Source organism: Octopus bimaculoides, chromosome 29 (genome assembly GCF_046866305.1).
Source record: "Octopus bimaculoides isolate indiv1 chromosome 29, ASM4686630v1, whole genome shotgun sequence".
Classification (NCBI taxonomy): Eukaryota; Metazoa; Mollusca; class Cephalopoda; order Octopoda; family Octopodidae; genus Octopus; species Octopus bimaculoides.
Genome location: NC_142956.1, coordinates 16,271,418 through 16,285,127, shown reverse-complemented (window position 1 = coordinate 16,285,127; position 13,710 = coordinate 16,271,418). Strand labels below are relative to the sequence as shown.

General features: G+C 37.8%; 1 protein-coding gene across 4 annotated transcripts in view; it reads right to left on the bottom strand.

The window, feature by feature from the left end:
• The window catches only part of LOC106876734 (ubiquitin-like modifier-activating enzyme 1), an 80,425-nt gene that overhangs the window by 32,222 nt on the left and 34,493 nt on the right, over positions 1 to 13,710 (bottom strand). For 2 of the 4 annotated variants that reach the window (XM_089344869.1, XM_089344868.1), the window contains 3 exons: positions 4,180 to 4,302; positions 2,777 to 2,844; positions 1 to 95 (listed from right to left, as the gene is read on the bottom strand). The exon at positions 1 to 95 is cut by the window's left edge and continues 74 nt beyond it. In XM_089344869.1, the coding sequence (XP_089200995.1) occupies positions 1 to 95; positions 2,777 to 2,844; positions 4,180 to 4,302 (286 nt within the window). Of the gene's footprint in view, positions 96 to 2,776; positions 2,845 to 4,179; positions 4,303 to 11,626; positions 11,691 to 13,467; positions 13,602 to 13,710 lie in introns of those variants that run through there. The other 2 variants (XM_089344871.1, XM_089344870.1) reach the window with 2 other exon arrangements.

Here is a 13,710-nt window from a genome sequence, read left to right as displayed (position 1 = left end):
CATTCTTGGCTATTTCGACGCCAAGTCCTTTGATGCCCGAAATAAGTATGTTTGAGTGTGCCATGCGCCGCATAGCATCGTGTCCCAATACATATCTGAAATGAATGCGACAGCAGACTTTATTATCGTACATTTTCTCAATTAGAAGGCCATAAAAGCTAGGAGGGAGCAGGGCTGATGTAACCTTTGACACACAAGGCAAATCAGGTTACCGCACGAGTTCTCTTCCTTCTCAATGCAACCCAAGCTACAGGAGAGAAAACGGATCCTTTTTAAAACGGGGGCCACATTTTTCATTAATGTTTTACGTAGTGTTTTTGGTACCGAAAGACTTTCAAACTTCGTATACTTATCTATTTTGTGTTATAGAACAGAAAAATATTTTTGTATTCAAATTTATTTCATGTAAAAAATTGTCTTATTTCGATAATTTCAACCAATCACTGACAAGTATTCAGTTGTTTACATTTACTCCTTTGGCTGATTAAGCCATAGCTTCGTTTTATTTGCTTTTTTCATTTTCTTTTTTTTTTCTTCGTTTTATTTGCTTTTTTCTTTTTAAATTTGCTGTTTTACCCTAACCCTATCACCGATAGAATTGTTTCAGAATCGTTTGTTTATGTAGTCGGCACTTAATGTATATCGGCTGAATGGACGTCAGTGATTGGTTGAAATTACGGAAATACGACAACTTTAACATGGAATAACTTAGGGATTTCTTTTTTTTTTAAGAAGACTAAGAGAAAAAGATGTTTTATATGACACATTCTACCAGTGTTCCAAGTTTCAAAGTGTTTCGTTAATGAAAAATGTGGCCCCCGTTTTAAAAAAGATCCGAGAAAACTTATGGCAATGTGACCTGCCTTCAGCGTGCTAACGATTAATTAGCCAAACTTGCCAACAAAAAAGTATTTAACACCAAAAAAATAAATAAATAAAAAGATGACTGGAAAAGAGCAGGTAAATTAAACTGGATTGAATTCAGAGACACATGTCCGTGGAATGTGTGCTCTCCTTGTATTCTAGTTGCTCAAACAGGACTACCTATTTGCTGGATTACATTATAAATCTGGCACTATCAGTTATGTCAAGTATTCAAGTGGCTGAGCACTCCACACACACACACACACACAGAAGTGCCCTTAACTCTTTGTGGGGTCCCTTGGGACCCCAGCAAATTTTAAAAGCTATGTAACTTTTACATTTTTTATTTAAATGATTTTATATCTCATGACTTTTATTGTTGATAGTTTATGTATGCACATACAAATTTTGAGTTAAAAATTTCCAGTCATATGGACGTTTTAGTATAAAATATGGTAATTGGGGTCCAACTGAACCCCATTGGCCTTCTGTGAAATTACTTTTTTCAGATATTCTGATGAACTATAAGTCAATTTTCTTCATATTTGTACTGGTACGAATCAATATACTTTTTATTTTATTCTTTTTGTTTTATTTTATATTTAGTGCTATACGTATAGTTTATAGAATTATAAAAAAATGTGCTAAATTTCTTGTTCTGTATCATGCACATATATACAAGATTCAACAAATATTACTTTGTAGGAACCCAATGGCCTTTCGTGTAATTCCAACCCTGCCAGTAGGTTAAAGCTATGTTGTTGAATAATTATATACGACTGCAGACGGTTTGGAAAAGCAGTTGATATGCCATGACTTTGGAACCAAAGATACCAGAAAATCAATGGACTACCTGTGTATGTATGTATGTGTGTGTGTGTATCTATCTTCAACTGGTACAAAGCCTTTTCTTTCAATATCGCAACCCATCTCAGTTAAAGGGTCTGTCCTGCAAGTTACTTGGTGACCCCACTAGTGTGGGTGCCACATTAAGAGCACCCAGTACACTCTGTAAAGCAGTTACTGTTAGGAAGGAACTATGGTAACCCTCTAGCAGTTAAACCAGCCATATCCGGCCCAAATATTCTACTGGTTTTGCATTAAAACTGGCCAGATTTGACCCCTCACGTTTACGTTTGCTCTACAGTGATATTCTATAAACAAACAATCACATCACTGAAATCTCAGTGCTATCAGGTAATGCACAATTAATGCAAGACAAAATGTGAATAAATATGCATAACATTTGAGAGAGTAAATCTGAGTGCTGAAGGGATAAAGTAGATATAATAAAAAAAAATAAATGTGCCCTTTTAAAGCCTAGCCAGGCTCATGGACCCGGTTTCCCGGTTTCAATGGCGTATGTGTTCCCCAGCTAGACGGGACGCCAGTCCATCGCAGCGTTACTCATTTTTGCCAGCTGAGTGAACTGGAGCAACGTGAAATGAAATGTTTTGCTCAAGAATACAATGCGTCGCCCGGTCCAGGAATTGAAACCACAATCTTATGATCATGATGCTGACACCCTAACCACTAAGTAGATACTGAACTTTAATACAGCCCTCTGGCTCATAAACTAGTGAACTCATGAATTATCAGAATCTCGTAACCTCACTAGTGTTGGTGCAAATTGCACCCAAGACACTCTGTAAATTGGGTGGTGTTAGGAAGGGCATCCAGCTGCAAAAACCATGCTACAACAGACAGTAAATCCTAGTGTAGTCCCCTGGTTTGCCAGCTCCTTTCAAATCATCCATCTCATGCCAGCACGGTAAATGGATGTTAAATTATGATGACGATCACCGTCAGGATATAAACACACACACACACACACACATCTACAGATGACAAATATGTGACACAGGATTTTATTGAGGACAAAACTGGCCCTAGAGAAGACAAGAATACTTACAGTTGACGGGAATACAAACTTTCATCAATGATGTTTTGGTCTTCAGTCCCATTCTTGGCCATATCAATCTAAAAATCAAAGATAACATTCAGATTCAGAAATTAAATAAATACATGAACAAGTAAATCTGGTAGATGAAAGATGTGTAAGCCCACATATAGATATATTCTTTTATTTGTTTCAGTCATTTGACTGGAGCACTGCCTTTAGTCAAACAAATCGAACCCAGGACTTATTCTTTGTAAGCCTAGTACTTATTCTGTTGGTCTCTTTTTGCCGAACCGCTAAGTTACGGGGACGTAAACACACGAGCATCGGTGTGTCAAGCAATGTTGGGGGGACAAACACAGACACACACACACACACATATATATATACATACATATATACGACGGGCTTCTTTCAGTTTCCATCTACCAAATCTACTCACAAGGCTTTGGTCGGCCCGAGGCTATAGTAGAAGACACTTGCCCAAGGTGCCACGCAGTGGGACTGAACCCGGAACCATGTGGTTGGTAAGCAAGCTACTTACCACATAGCCACTCCTACGCCTATGTGAAATTTAATTTCATTTATTTTGTTTCCAAAATTTTTAAACTTTCCAATTTTGCCATTACAAGTTCGTTGGTATCTCAACGACTACGAAAGAAGTTTTACCAGTGAGTAAGTGGGCACGTTTTAGATTAACACTAACAACCATTGAATAAATGGTAACATTTTCAATTGTTAACTGACCAAAAACCATTTTTTCTATTTCTGCCAGTATACCATTTTATTAGCGGTGCAAGTCCCAAGAAGAATAATCCAAGATAAAATAAATGAAATTAAATTCCATATACACAAACACAATGCGCTGAATTGCCCTTGCATAGAATCGTAGGTTAACATGTCTGGCCACAGGGAAATATTAACTTGCATGGAAACCGGTCAGGGTGCCAACTGGAAGAGCCAAAAGGATCTGACTAATATGCCATTGTGCTTTGGCACCATTTTAACTGGACATGCTGTTAATGACAACCACTTCACGAGTTTCAAGATTGACTTCCCCACCCCTTCCATACACAACATGTCTGGCCATCGGACAGTATTAACTTAGAGTCAAAAGGATCTGACTATGACAACATTGTGCTTTGGTACCATTTCAACAGTGGGGTGGCCTCTTAATGACAGCCACTTCACATGAGTTTCAAGGTAGATCCCCCCCCCCCCGCTCCACGCAAAACATACCTAACCATGGGGTAATATTAACTCGCTTAGAAAGAGGTGAGAATTGGTACCAGGAATATGCCTGGGTGTAGAAAATCTGCCTCAACAAATTTTGTAAGTAAAAAGCAAACATCAAATGACGATACATACGTGTGTGCATGTGTGTGTGTGTATATATATCTGAAGATCGGACTTACCGTTTTGACAGGAGAGATGTTGTTGGTATTACAGCAGTTAAGAGCAGCTGGAGATTCAGATTCCACTCTCGATCGTTTGGTTGGAGGAGGTGAAGAGGTCTGTGTTTCGCTACCACTGGACATCTGAATGACCAACAACGGACATGGATAAGATGTACCAGGTCAAACAGGGTGAGCAAAGTAGAGTGGGCAGAAACACCAAAGTTGGTCGAGCAGTCAGAGAAAATGCAGGTGTGCGCACGTAAGTTTATAGATGTATGTGTTTGTGTGTGTGTACAGGTGTCCAGGGTCAGATATGGTTAGCAAACACAGGCAGGTTTCCATAGAGGCAGTAACAGGAACGATGGAAGAATGGTCGACCAAAAATGGAAACAAGAAAGCGTTAAGAATCAAATTGATTATACATTAGAGGACATTAACTTACAAACGTATACACATTATATATACATATGCATGTGTGTGTGTGTATGTATATATATATATACACATAATTAAGGGATCAGCAACAGTTGCTTCACCACATACCGAAGTTCAGAAATAGCAGCTTACATACAATAGGTGCTTACATACCGAAGAGCTTGGTAAAAATTATTAATTATTAATTTATTAATAAATTAATAAATTGATAATCCTTTACCCTTTTATTTGTATATATATATATATATATATATATGGGAGAATTTACGAAAAAAACAACAGACGAAGACAGGTGGTGTAAACAACAAATGGATGTATTAGTTTAACGCTCGGGAATAGAGAAAATCTTTGACATTTCGAGCCTATGCTCTTCAACTGAAAGGAACACAGAAAGAAATAAAGAGAGAAACAAGGAGAAAAAATATAAATGTAGTAGTCATCGATCTATCATGGCGAATATATATATATATATATATATGTATATATATATGTATATATAGGTTAAAAAAAACCCAACAAAGTGAGGACGTGATACGGATAGTGTTATTGGACGCTCAGGAAAGGAAAGAGAGAGTGCATGAAGTTTTGGGCGTAGCCCTTCGTCGGAAAGATGGAAAGTTCGGAGAATGGAAGAACGGAGAAAGAGGAAAATGGTACCGATGCCCACGAGGTTACACATACACACGTATGGAATTAAATACACAACCGAAAGAGCTACTAATAATTTCATGCTATTATGATAGTTGGACAGGCATACTTATAAAATATGCCATGTATCTTGAAGCAATCTTCCAGGCTCTGTTTATGCATTATATATAATTTTTAAAACCAGGGTACTGGACAGTAAGGAAATAAAAAATGTGGAAGAGACATGAAGATTGGTGCAAAAAATGAAGACCCTTGTCCTCACTGATTGCAGAAAACTCATTAAATACAACTGGTTAAGTCTGCAAGACTCAATCCATACACACACACACGTGGACCTTGATGACTGCCATGAGGCAGGAAAGTATACTAGTCATTATATATTTTATACTCAATATTTCATATATTCATTAAGACATTCAATACTTCATTTCATTTTACTATTTATATTATATATTCCATATCCCACATTAATTTTATAAGAATATAAATAAAACATAAAAAACAGACAGAGTTGGAACTCTTTTAAATAATATATTCCGAGCGTGGCCGTTTTCGTGCGGGTGACACGTAAAAGCACCCACTACAATCTCGGAGTGGTTGGCGTTAGGAAGGGCATCCAGCTGTAGAAACTCTGCCAAATTAGATTGGAGCCTGGTGTTGCCATCCGGTTTCACCAGTCCTCAGTCAAATCGTCCAACCCATGCTAGCATGGAAAGCGGACGTTAAACGATGATGATGATATTTAACTTGCATTTTAACTACCATTTTTTCAATGCTTGAATGGGCCTGAATTCATTGAGGCAGATACCCATCCTATTGCTCACCCTCACCCGTTTCCAAGAAAGGTTTTAACGGGGGTTCAGAAACACCACATGCGTTGCATGGTGATACTAATTTTCAACTTTCACACAATACCAAGACAAGGAAATGCTCATGCACATACATGTGTGTGTGTATACGTACACATGTATGGCTGTGTAATAAGTTTTCTTCCCAACCACACGGTTCTGGGTTCAGTCCCACTGGGTGGTACCTTGGGCAACTGTCTTCCACTGTAGCCTTCAACTAACCAAAGCCTTCTGAGTGGATTCAGTAGACAGAAATTGATGATAGCCAGTTGTGTGTGTGTATATATATCTTATCTTTTACTCGTTTCAATCATTTTAAGTTAATGAATTCAACAGGATTTTTTTTTTTTTGTGCGGGTGGCACATGAAATGCACCATTTTGAGCGTGGCCGTTGCCAGTACCGCCTGACTGGCCTTCGTGCGGGTGACACGTAAAAGCACCCACTACACTCTGAGTGGTTGGCGTTAGGAAGGGCATCCAGCTGTAGAAACTCTGCCAGATCAGATTGGAGCCAGTCCTCAGTCAAATCGTCCAACCCATGCCAGCATGGAAAGCGGACGTTAAACAACGACGACAACGACACTGTCTGCAAGTCGTTGGGCTCAGCATATCATCCTCCATTTTCTAATTGATATACATATATATACATATATATATATATATATATATATATATATATATACACACACACACATATTTACCCGTATCTCTGTTTGTCCCCCCACCTCTATCACTCAATAATATTGGTTTGGTCTCCCAGAAGAAGAAACAGAGTATCATGCTTAAGGAGGTACTGGGGCCAATTTCTTTGATTAAAAATCTCTTCACAGCAAACACACGGTGTCCCAGAATTAACCATCAATTTCAGTGAAATTAGACAAATTAAAAATAAAAAAAACTAATTTATTCAGGTTTTATCATGTTTAATGTGTTTAAAGTGTATCATTTTTGTAATTTTATATTAATTCCTGTTGGATCCCACATCTGCCAAGAAGCTTGCTTCTACTCACAAAGCTCTGGTCAGCCTGAGGCTCTATGCATTACGACTGCATTGGAACTGCACCTGGATCCATGTGGTTGAGAAGCAAACTTCTTGGTAGACATGTCTGTCTCTCATGGTGTGACAACTGGTGTTTGTTTATTTGCATCCCTGCAACTTGGTAGTTCACCAAAAGATAAAAGAAATAGCAATCCTTTGGAGAATATCATCATCATCATCATCGTTTAACGTCTGCTTGCCATGCTAGCATGGGTTGGACGATTTGACTGAGGACTGGTGTAGTGGGTGCTTTTACGTGCCACCGGCACGAAGGCCAGTCAGGGGGTACTGGCAACGGCTACGCTCAAAATGGTGTATTTTACGTGCCACCTGCACAGGATATGGTATCACAAAACTGAAATTAAAGAGCATTTATATTTATCTATTTATTTGGCAATTTCTGTAAAAAAAAATTTTTATTTCCTGCTCAGTGACAAACAATTTTGTGCACCCACACACACTCATTCTCTTTTGTGTCCACAAACAAGTTGAACAGTGAATCACTCAGCCGTACACATTTTTCTGCTTTGACGAATTGCTAATATTTATGTATCGTTTGTACATGTATGTATATTTGTCTATGTATGTATAGGTATGTGTGAGCAGGAATTAAAGAATTTTTTTTAAATTTATAGAAATTGCCAAACAAATTGATAAAACACAACCATCTTTCGTTTCAGTTGTGCGAAACCAACTCCAAAGGACAGCCACAAAAAGGTGGGGGGTGGGGCCAATGCTACCTTGGGCAAGTGTCTTCTACTATAGCCTCTATAGGCTCTTTTGAGTGGATTTCGTAGATGGACAGAAAGAAGCCCGTTGTGTGAGTGATGACCACACCACCATCGCTTGACAACCAATGTTGATGTGTAACTTAGCGGTTTGGCAAAAGTGACCAATAGCATAAGTACTAGGCTTTAATAATAAGGTGTCAATCCTTTCGACTAAAACTCTTCAATGCGGTGTCCCTGCATGGCCATGGTCTAATGACCGATAGAGGGAGAGATGATAGAGAGAGAGATAGATGATAGAGAGAGAGATAGACGATAGAGAGAGAGATCGATGAGAGAGAGAGAGATCGATGAGAGAGAGATCGATGAGAGAGAGAGATCGATGAGAGAGAGAGAGATCGATGAGAGAGAGAGAGAGAGATGAGAGAGAGAGAGATCGATGAGAGAGAGCGAGATCGATGAGAGAGAGAGAGCGAGATCGATGAGAGAGAGAGATCGATGAGAGAGAGATAGATAGATAGATGATAGACTGAGAAAAATAGATAGAGATAGATAGATGGATGGATGGATGATAGATAGACAGACAGAAAGATAGAAAAGGGGCGATTCAATTGACTAAACTCTTCATAACTACGTGCTCCAGCATGGCCACAGCTCAATGACTGAAAGCACATAAGCGCACATTTATACACGTTATACACACCCACAATCGACACGAATATCAGATACGAGTGCATAAACAGTTAGCTGTATTCACACGTTTATATACACGTGTGTACAGCTACGAGCGTGTATAATAAACGTGCGACATGCATATATATATGTACACACACACTTTTGTACGCGCTAGTTGTGCGTCTATGTTTTATATACAATATATACATATACACGCACATATATATAATCCATACAAAAAGTATGCGGTTACAATTATGCGTTTATATATCAATATATACACAAACATGTATACACATATATACGTGCACATTCATATACACACTAGACGGAGAAAAGTAAAAAATCAACGAAACGAAACACACTGAGAAGAGACACGAGAATCCAGTTGATATATATGTATATACACGCATAAATCTATATATACACACAAAGAGAACCGATATAACCTTGTGCGTGTATGTATGTATATGTATATATATATATATTCTCACACTACGCAGTAGTTAAAAACCGGATCAACAAAGGGAGCATCATGAAGTCGCTCGCTTTGCTAGAAATAGAAGTCAAACTTCCTTCAACACCGTTAAAGAATGAAGGTACATTGAAGAGTGTAGTCCCAGATACACAATGTCTGAATTCAAAAGACAAGCATGATAGCAGCTGAGCACAATCACAGCTGACAAAGAATTAAACACACGTGTGTATGTATGTATGTATATATATACACATTCCAACCTCAGAATGTCAAACGTGTACTCAAACCTCCAATTATTTTTCAACATTGGATACAAGACGAAATATGAGAAAGATAGGTGTTCGTGCAATAATAATTTAATTTTTTTAATTAAAAAAAAACAAAACAAACACTTTGGCTGCTATTTCTAGCACACAGAGTATTATTAATACTTCGGAGTGGGGGGAAAAAACGTTTGATTAAGCATTTCATCGTCAACGCGATTTGAACTCGTGTCGTCATTTACGATCGACGCCATATATAATAATCACGAGACTAAGTCGGAAAGCCTTCTTCACGTGGTAGAAATCACAGCCAAATCACCCTCAAATCAAACAAACGCCACCGTCTTAAACACGCATGTGACATTTTGGTCACGATAGTCCGAGTTAACCCAAGACAAGGGTCACCTCAGGATTTGAACTCCCTTTGGCATCATGGCAGACTCATCGACCGACATTTCCCCCAATAGTTATTTTCAATTTACTCAACAAAGCTAACAAATTTGAAGGGAAGGAGTTCGTCGAACACCATCGATCCCGAGGGATGAGGTTATGGGAAATAAATAAACGGCATGGCTGACTTCAGCGGAATTTGAACTCAAAACGTTAAGAGCCGGTCGGTACAAACAGCAAAACTGCCGCCGCCCTAACTATTAATTATGCCACTTTACTACCCTCAATAATTTCTATTTTCACAGAGAAACAGGGTGAGAAATGTTAGGGGGGAAAAATCAGTCGACTGTATGGACCCAGAAAGGATGAAATGTTTAAAACGACTTCGACAAGAACCGAACCTCTATCGTCACAGAACAGAATGCCTCCCAGCTCTTTGTTTTAATAATTTATATACTTTAACGCCCCAAGGCTAAAGATATAGCCCTCCTCCCTAGCAGGTTTTTACGAAATCTAAATATACTTTATTTAATCGACCGCAGAAGGCTTGGAGCCAAAAAGTTAACAACACAAAAACACAAAATACGATTCGGTCGCTCTTCCGCCTGCTTGTCAATAGTTAAATAATAATTTCAAATTTTAGCACAGGATCAGCAGTTTTGAAGGGAGGGGGCAGTTCATTACATCGACCCCCAGTACTCGGTACTTAATTATATCGACTTCGAAACAACGAAAGGAAAACTCGGCCTCCTCCGCGGAGTTTGAACCTAGAACGACGAAAGACGAAATGCCGAGAAGTACTTAGTCCGGCGTGCTAACAATTCTGCGAGCTCACCACTTTAATAATTTTAATCGTTCCTTCTACCGTAAGAACAAGGCCTGAAATTTGAGGGGAGGGGGGCTAGTCGATTACATCGACCCCCTGAAAGGGAAAGTCGACCTCGGTGGTATTTGAACTCGGAACGTAATAGACACAAGGCCGCGAATTTAGTCCGGCGTGACGAGTGAAGAATTCGATCGAGGCCTTTCATTATTTCTGTCTGATTTTTATCCAGCCCTGACAAAGGATCAAATCAAAGCTGACCTTGGATGGACTAGAAATCTCAACGTTACAACCGGAACTTCAATCGTGTGGCACTTCTGTCAGGCCCTTTAAGCTATTCTACCAAACTTAACGCCTTTACTAATAATAATCCTTATTTCTAACACAGAAAGAAGGTCAGAAATTTGGAGATGATTTCAATCGATTGCATTAACCACTTGGCCGGCATTTTAATTTATCGACTCCAAAAATGATGAAAAGCAAAGTTGACTTCGGTGACATTTGAAACCAAAACGTAATAAAATTGTAATAATAATGGCTTCTGGCTCGGAACAAGTCTAGCAAATTTGAAAGAAAGGGAACAAATCTACGTCATCGACCCCACTGCCTTGACAAATATAAGGCAAAGATCTTGGAACATTAAAAGAAAAAGAGGGGTGGAAGAAAAAACCTCAAGTCTTAATAATAATGGTTCCAAGTTTAGGTACAAGGTCAGCAATTTTAGGGGTAAGGGGTTAGTCGATTACGTCCACTCCAGCACTTAACTGGTTATTGATCAATTACCAAAAGTAAAAAGGTAAAGTTGACCTCGGTGTGATTTGAACACGGAACGTAAAGAACCGGAAGAAATACTGTAAAGATGAAAGGCTAATTATTATAAATAAGTACAAGGCCTGAAGTTGCGGGGAAGGGAGTTAGGTCGACTACATCGACTCCCAGAGTTCAAGTGATATTTTAGTTCATCGATCCCCGAAAGGATGGGGGAAAAAATAAAAAATAAAGCAACGTCGATCTCGGCGGGATTTGAAATGGCGGAAGGATGAAAGGACGTAATATTAATAATAACAATAAGAACGATGTTGATGATGATAATAATAATAATATTAATAATAATAATAATAATAATAATAATAATACCATTGAAGACCTTTAAATCGGAGACTTATTTATTTGACTTCATTTATAATGGTAAAAATATCTCCTGAAACGAGGACGGTGAGTTGTGGCGTTCATGCAGCAGCAGCAACAACAACGACGAAGGAGGAGGAGGAGGAAGAAGAAATCGATTTAACACACTGCTAACGCTATATACAATAATTTTGCCGGCCTCACACGTGTGTATATATCTATACACACACCCGTATATACAAACACAAATATATGCACACACACACACACATATATATATATATATATATACATACATACACACATATATACAAAATATGTATATAATATATACACACTGAGTAATATGTATAGGGTAGACCACAAGCCAGGAAAAGGTTTGACATTTTAAATACCTTCTCGTATTTTTCTTAAGTATTGATATTAAATATTAACCTACTACGTGACTTTATTAAATATTGGAAGAAAAAATACAAGAAAAAATTTAATTCATTAAATTTCATTGACTAATGATCCACCCTGAACGTGAGTGTATATATATATATATAGACATTATATACATATGCAATAGTGAGGCTTAGCGTCGGCATACATACAATGGGTTTAAAACAGCGGAATAAAAATTTTAATGCCATGAGAAATATGACATGGATAGACACTCACACATACTATATACACGCGCACTATGTACATACATTACGGAAATACTTACAAATGAAACGTACATAAACACACACAAAAGAAAGGCCTTTACATTTTATATATATATATATATATATATATATATATATATATATATATATATATATACAGGCATGTATGTGTGTGTGTATATATATATATATATACATACATACACAAATACATATATATTCATAGATTTATGGGTCGGAGGAAGGCGAAACGATATTAAGTGTTGGTTGAAAGAAGCGACTGGGCTAATCCCACCTACCTAAACGTATGTATACACACTAATACAGATTTATGAGTGCAGACATATAGACCCACACCAATATAGTACGTATTCATACATTCTCACAGATGTATGAATGAAACGGCAGAAAAACCGTTATTTTTCTCTTCATGCATTGCAATGAACACCAATCCGTACAGGCTATATATTTATATATATATATATATAAAATACAATACTTTATATATATATATATATTTATAAGCTTGGGCGGTTGCCAACGACAGCTACATAATTTGTCAACTAATAATATATATATATATACACACACGTTAGTTGACTTATTAACCGGTACTGTATATAAATATATACACGCACTCAACCAAAAGTGTGTCTATACACCCGGTACTTTATATACGTGTATATGTATATATATATATATATATATATACGCACACACCCAATCACACTATATATTAAACACAGACACAAACACACGTATATCACAGCTAAAAGCGTGTTTTAAGAAAGCAACAAAGGCGAAGTAATTAAAGATTTCTAGTTGACCAGCTAAAACGTCGGCCATTTCTCCTCCATCCCTACACGTGTGTATGTGTATATAAATTTACACGCAATATATATAGCCATACACATATAGATTACTATTATTACACATACTCCTGTATAGAAACGAAGGCGTAGAAAAAAGCTGTTTCGCTGACCGCTTTCTCAACGAATAAATATGCAATATATATATATTTATGTACCAATTCCTATCAAACACCCTATGTATAAAAATATACACAAACATACACTTATAATCTATGAATGTGCCTGTCATTTATACAGACCCATCTCCATATACACATTCACTCATTCAGACATGCAATAGAAGTAATAGTATAAAGCAAGAGACAAAAAGCTGTGCATTACTGACCGTTGCAGCGAAAACCTGCAAATGATATAGGCTGCACCAATATGGCGGCTTTAATAGAGAGACAGACTGGAGAGAAAGAGAGGAATAGAGTAGAAAGAGAGAGTGAGGGCGGGAAGACGTAAAAAAAAAAAGCGACAGAGCGAAAGAGTGAGTAAAGGGGGCGACCCACGTGCTGCTGCTGTTGCTGATGTTGGTGGTGGAAGTGATGAAAGCGACGGAGGTGAGGTTGCTAAGAGGTAGGAC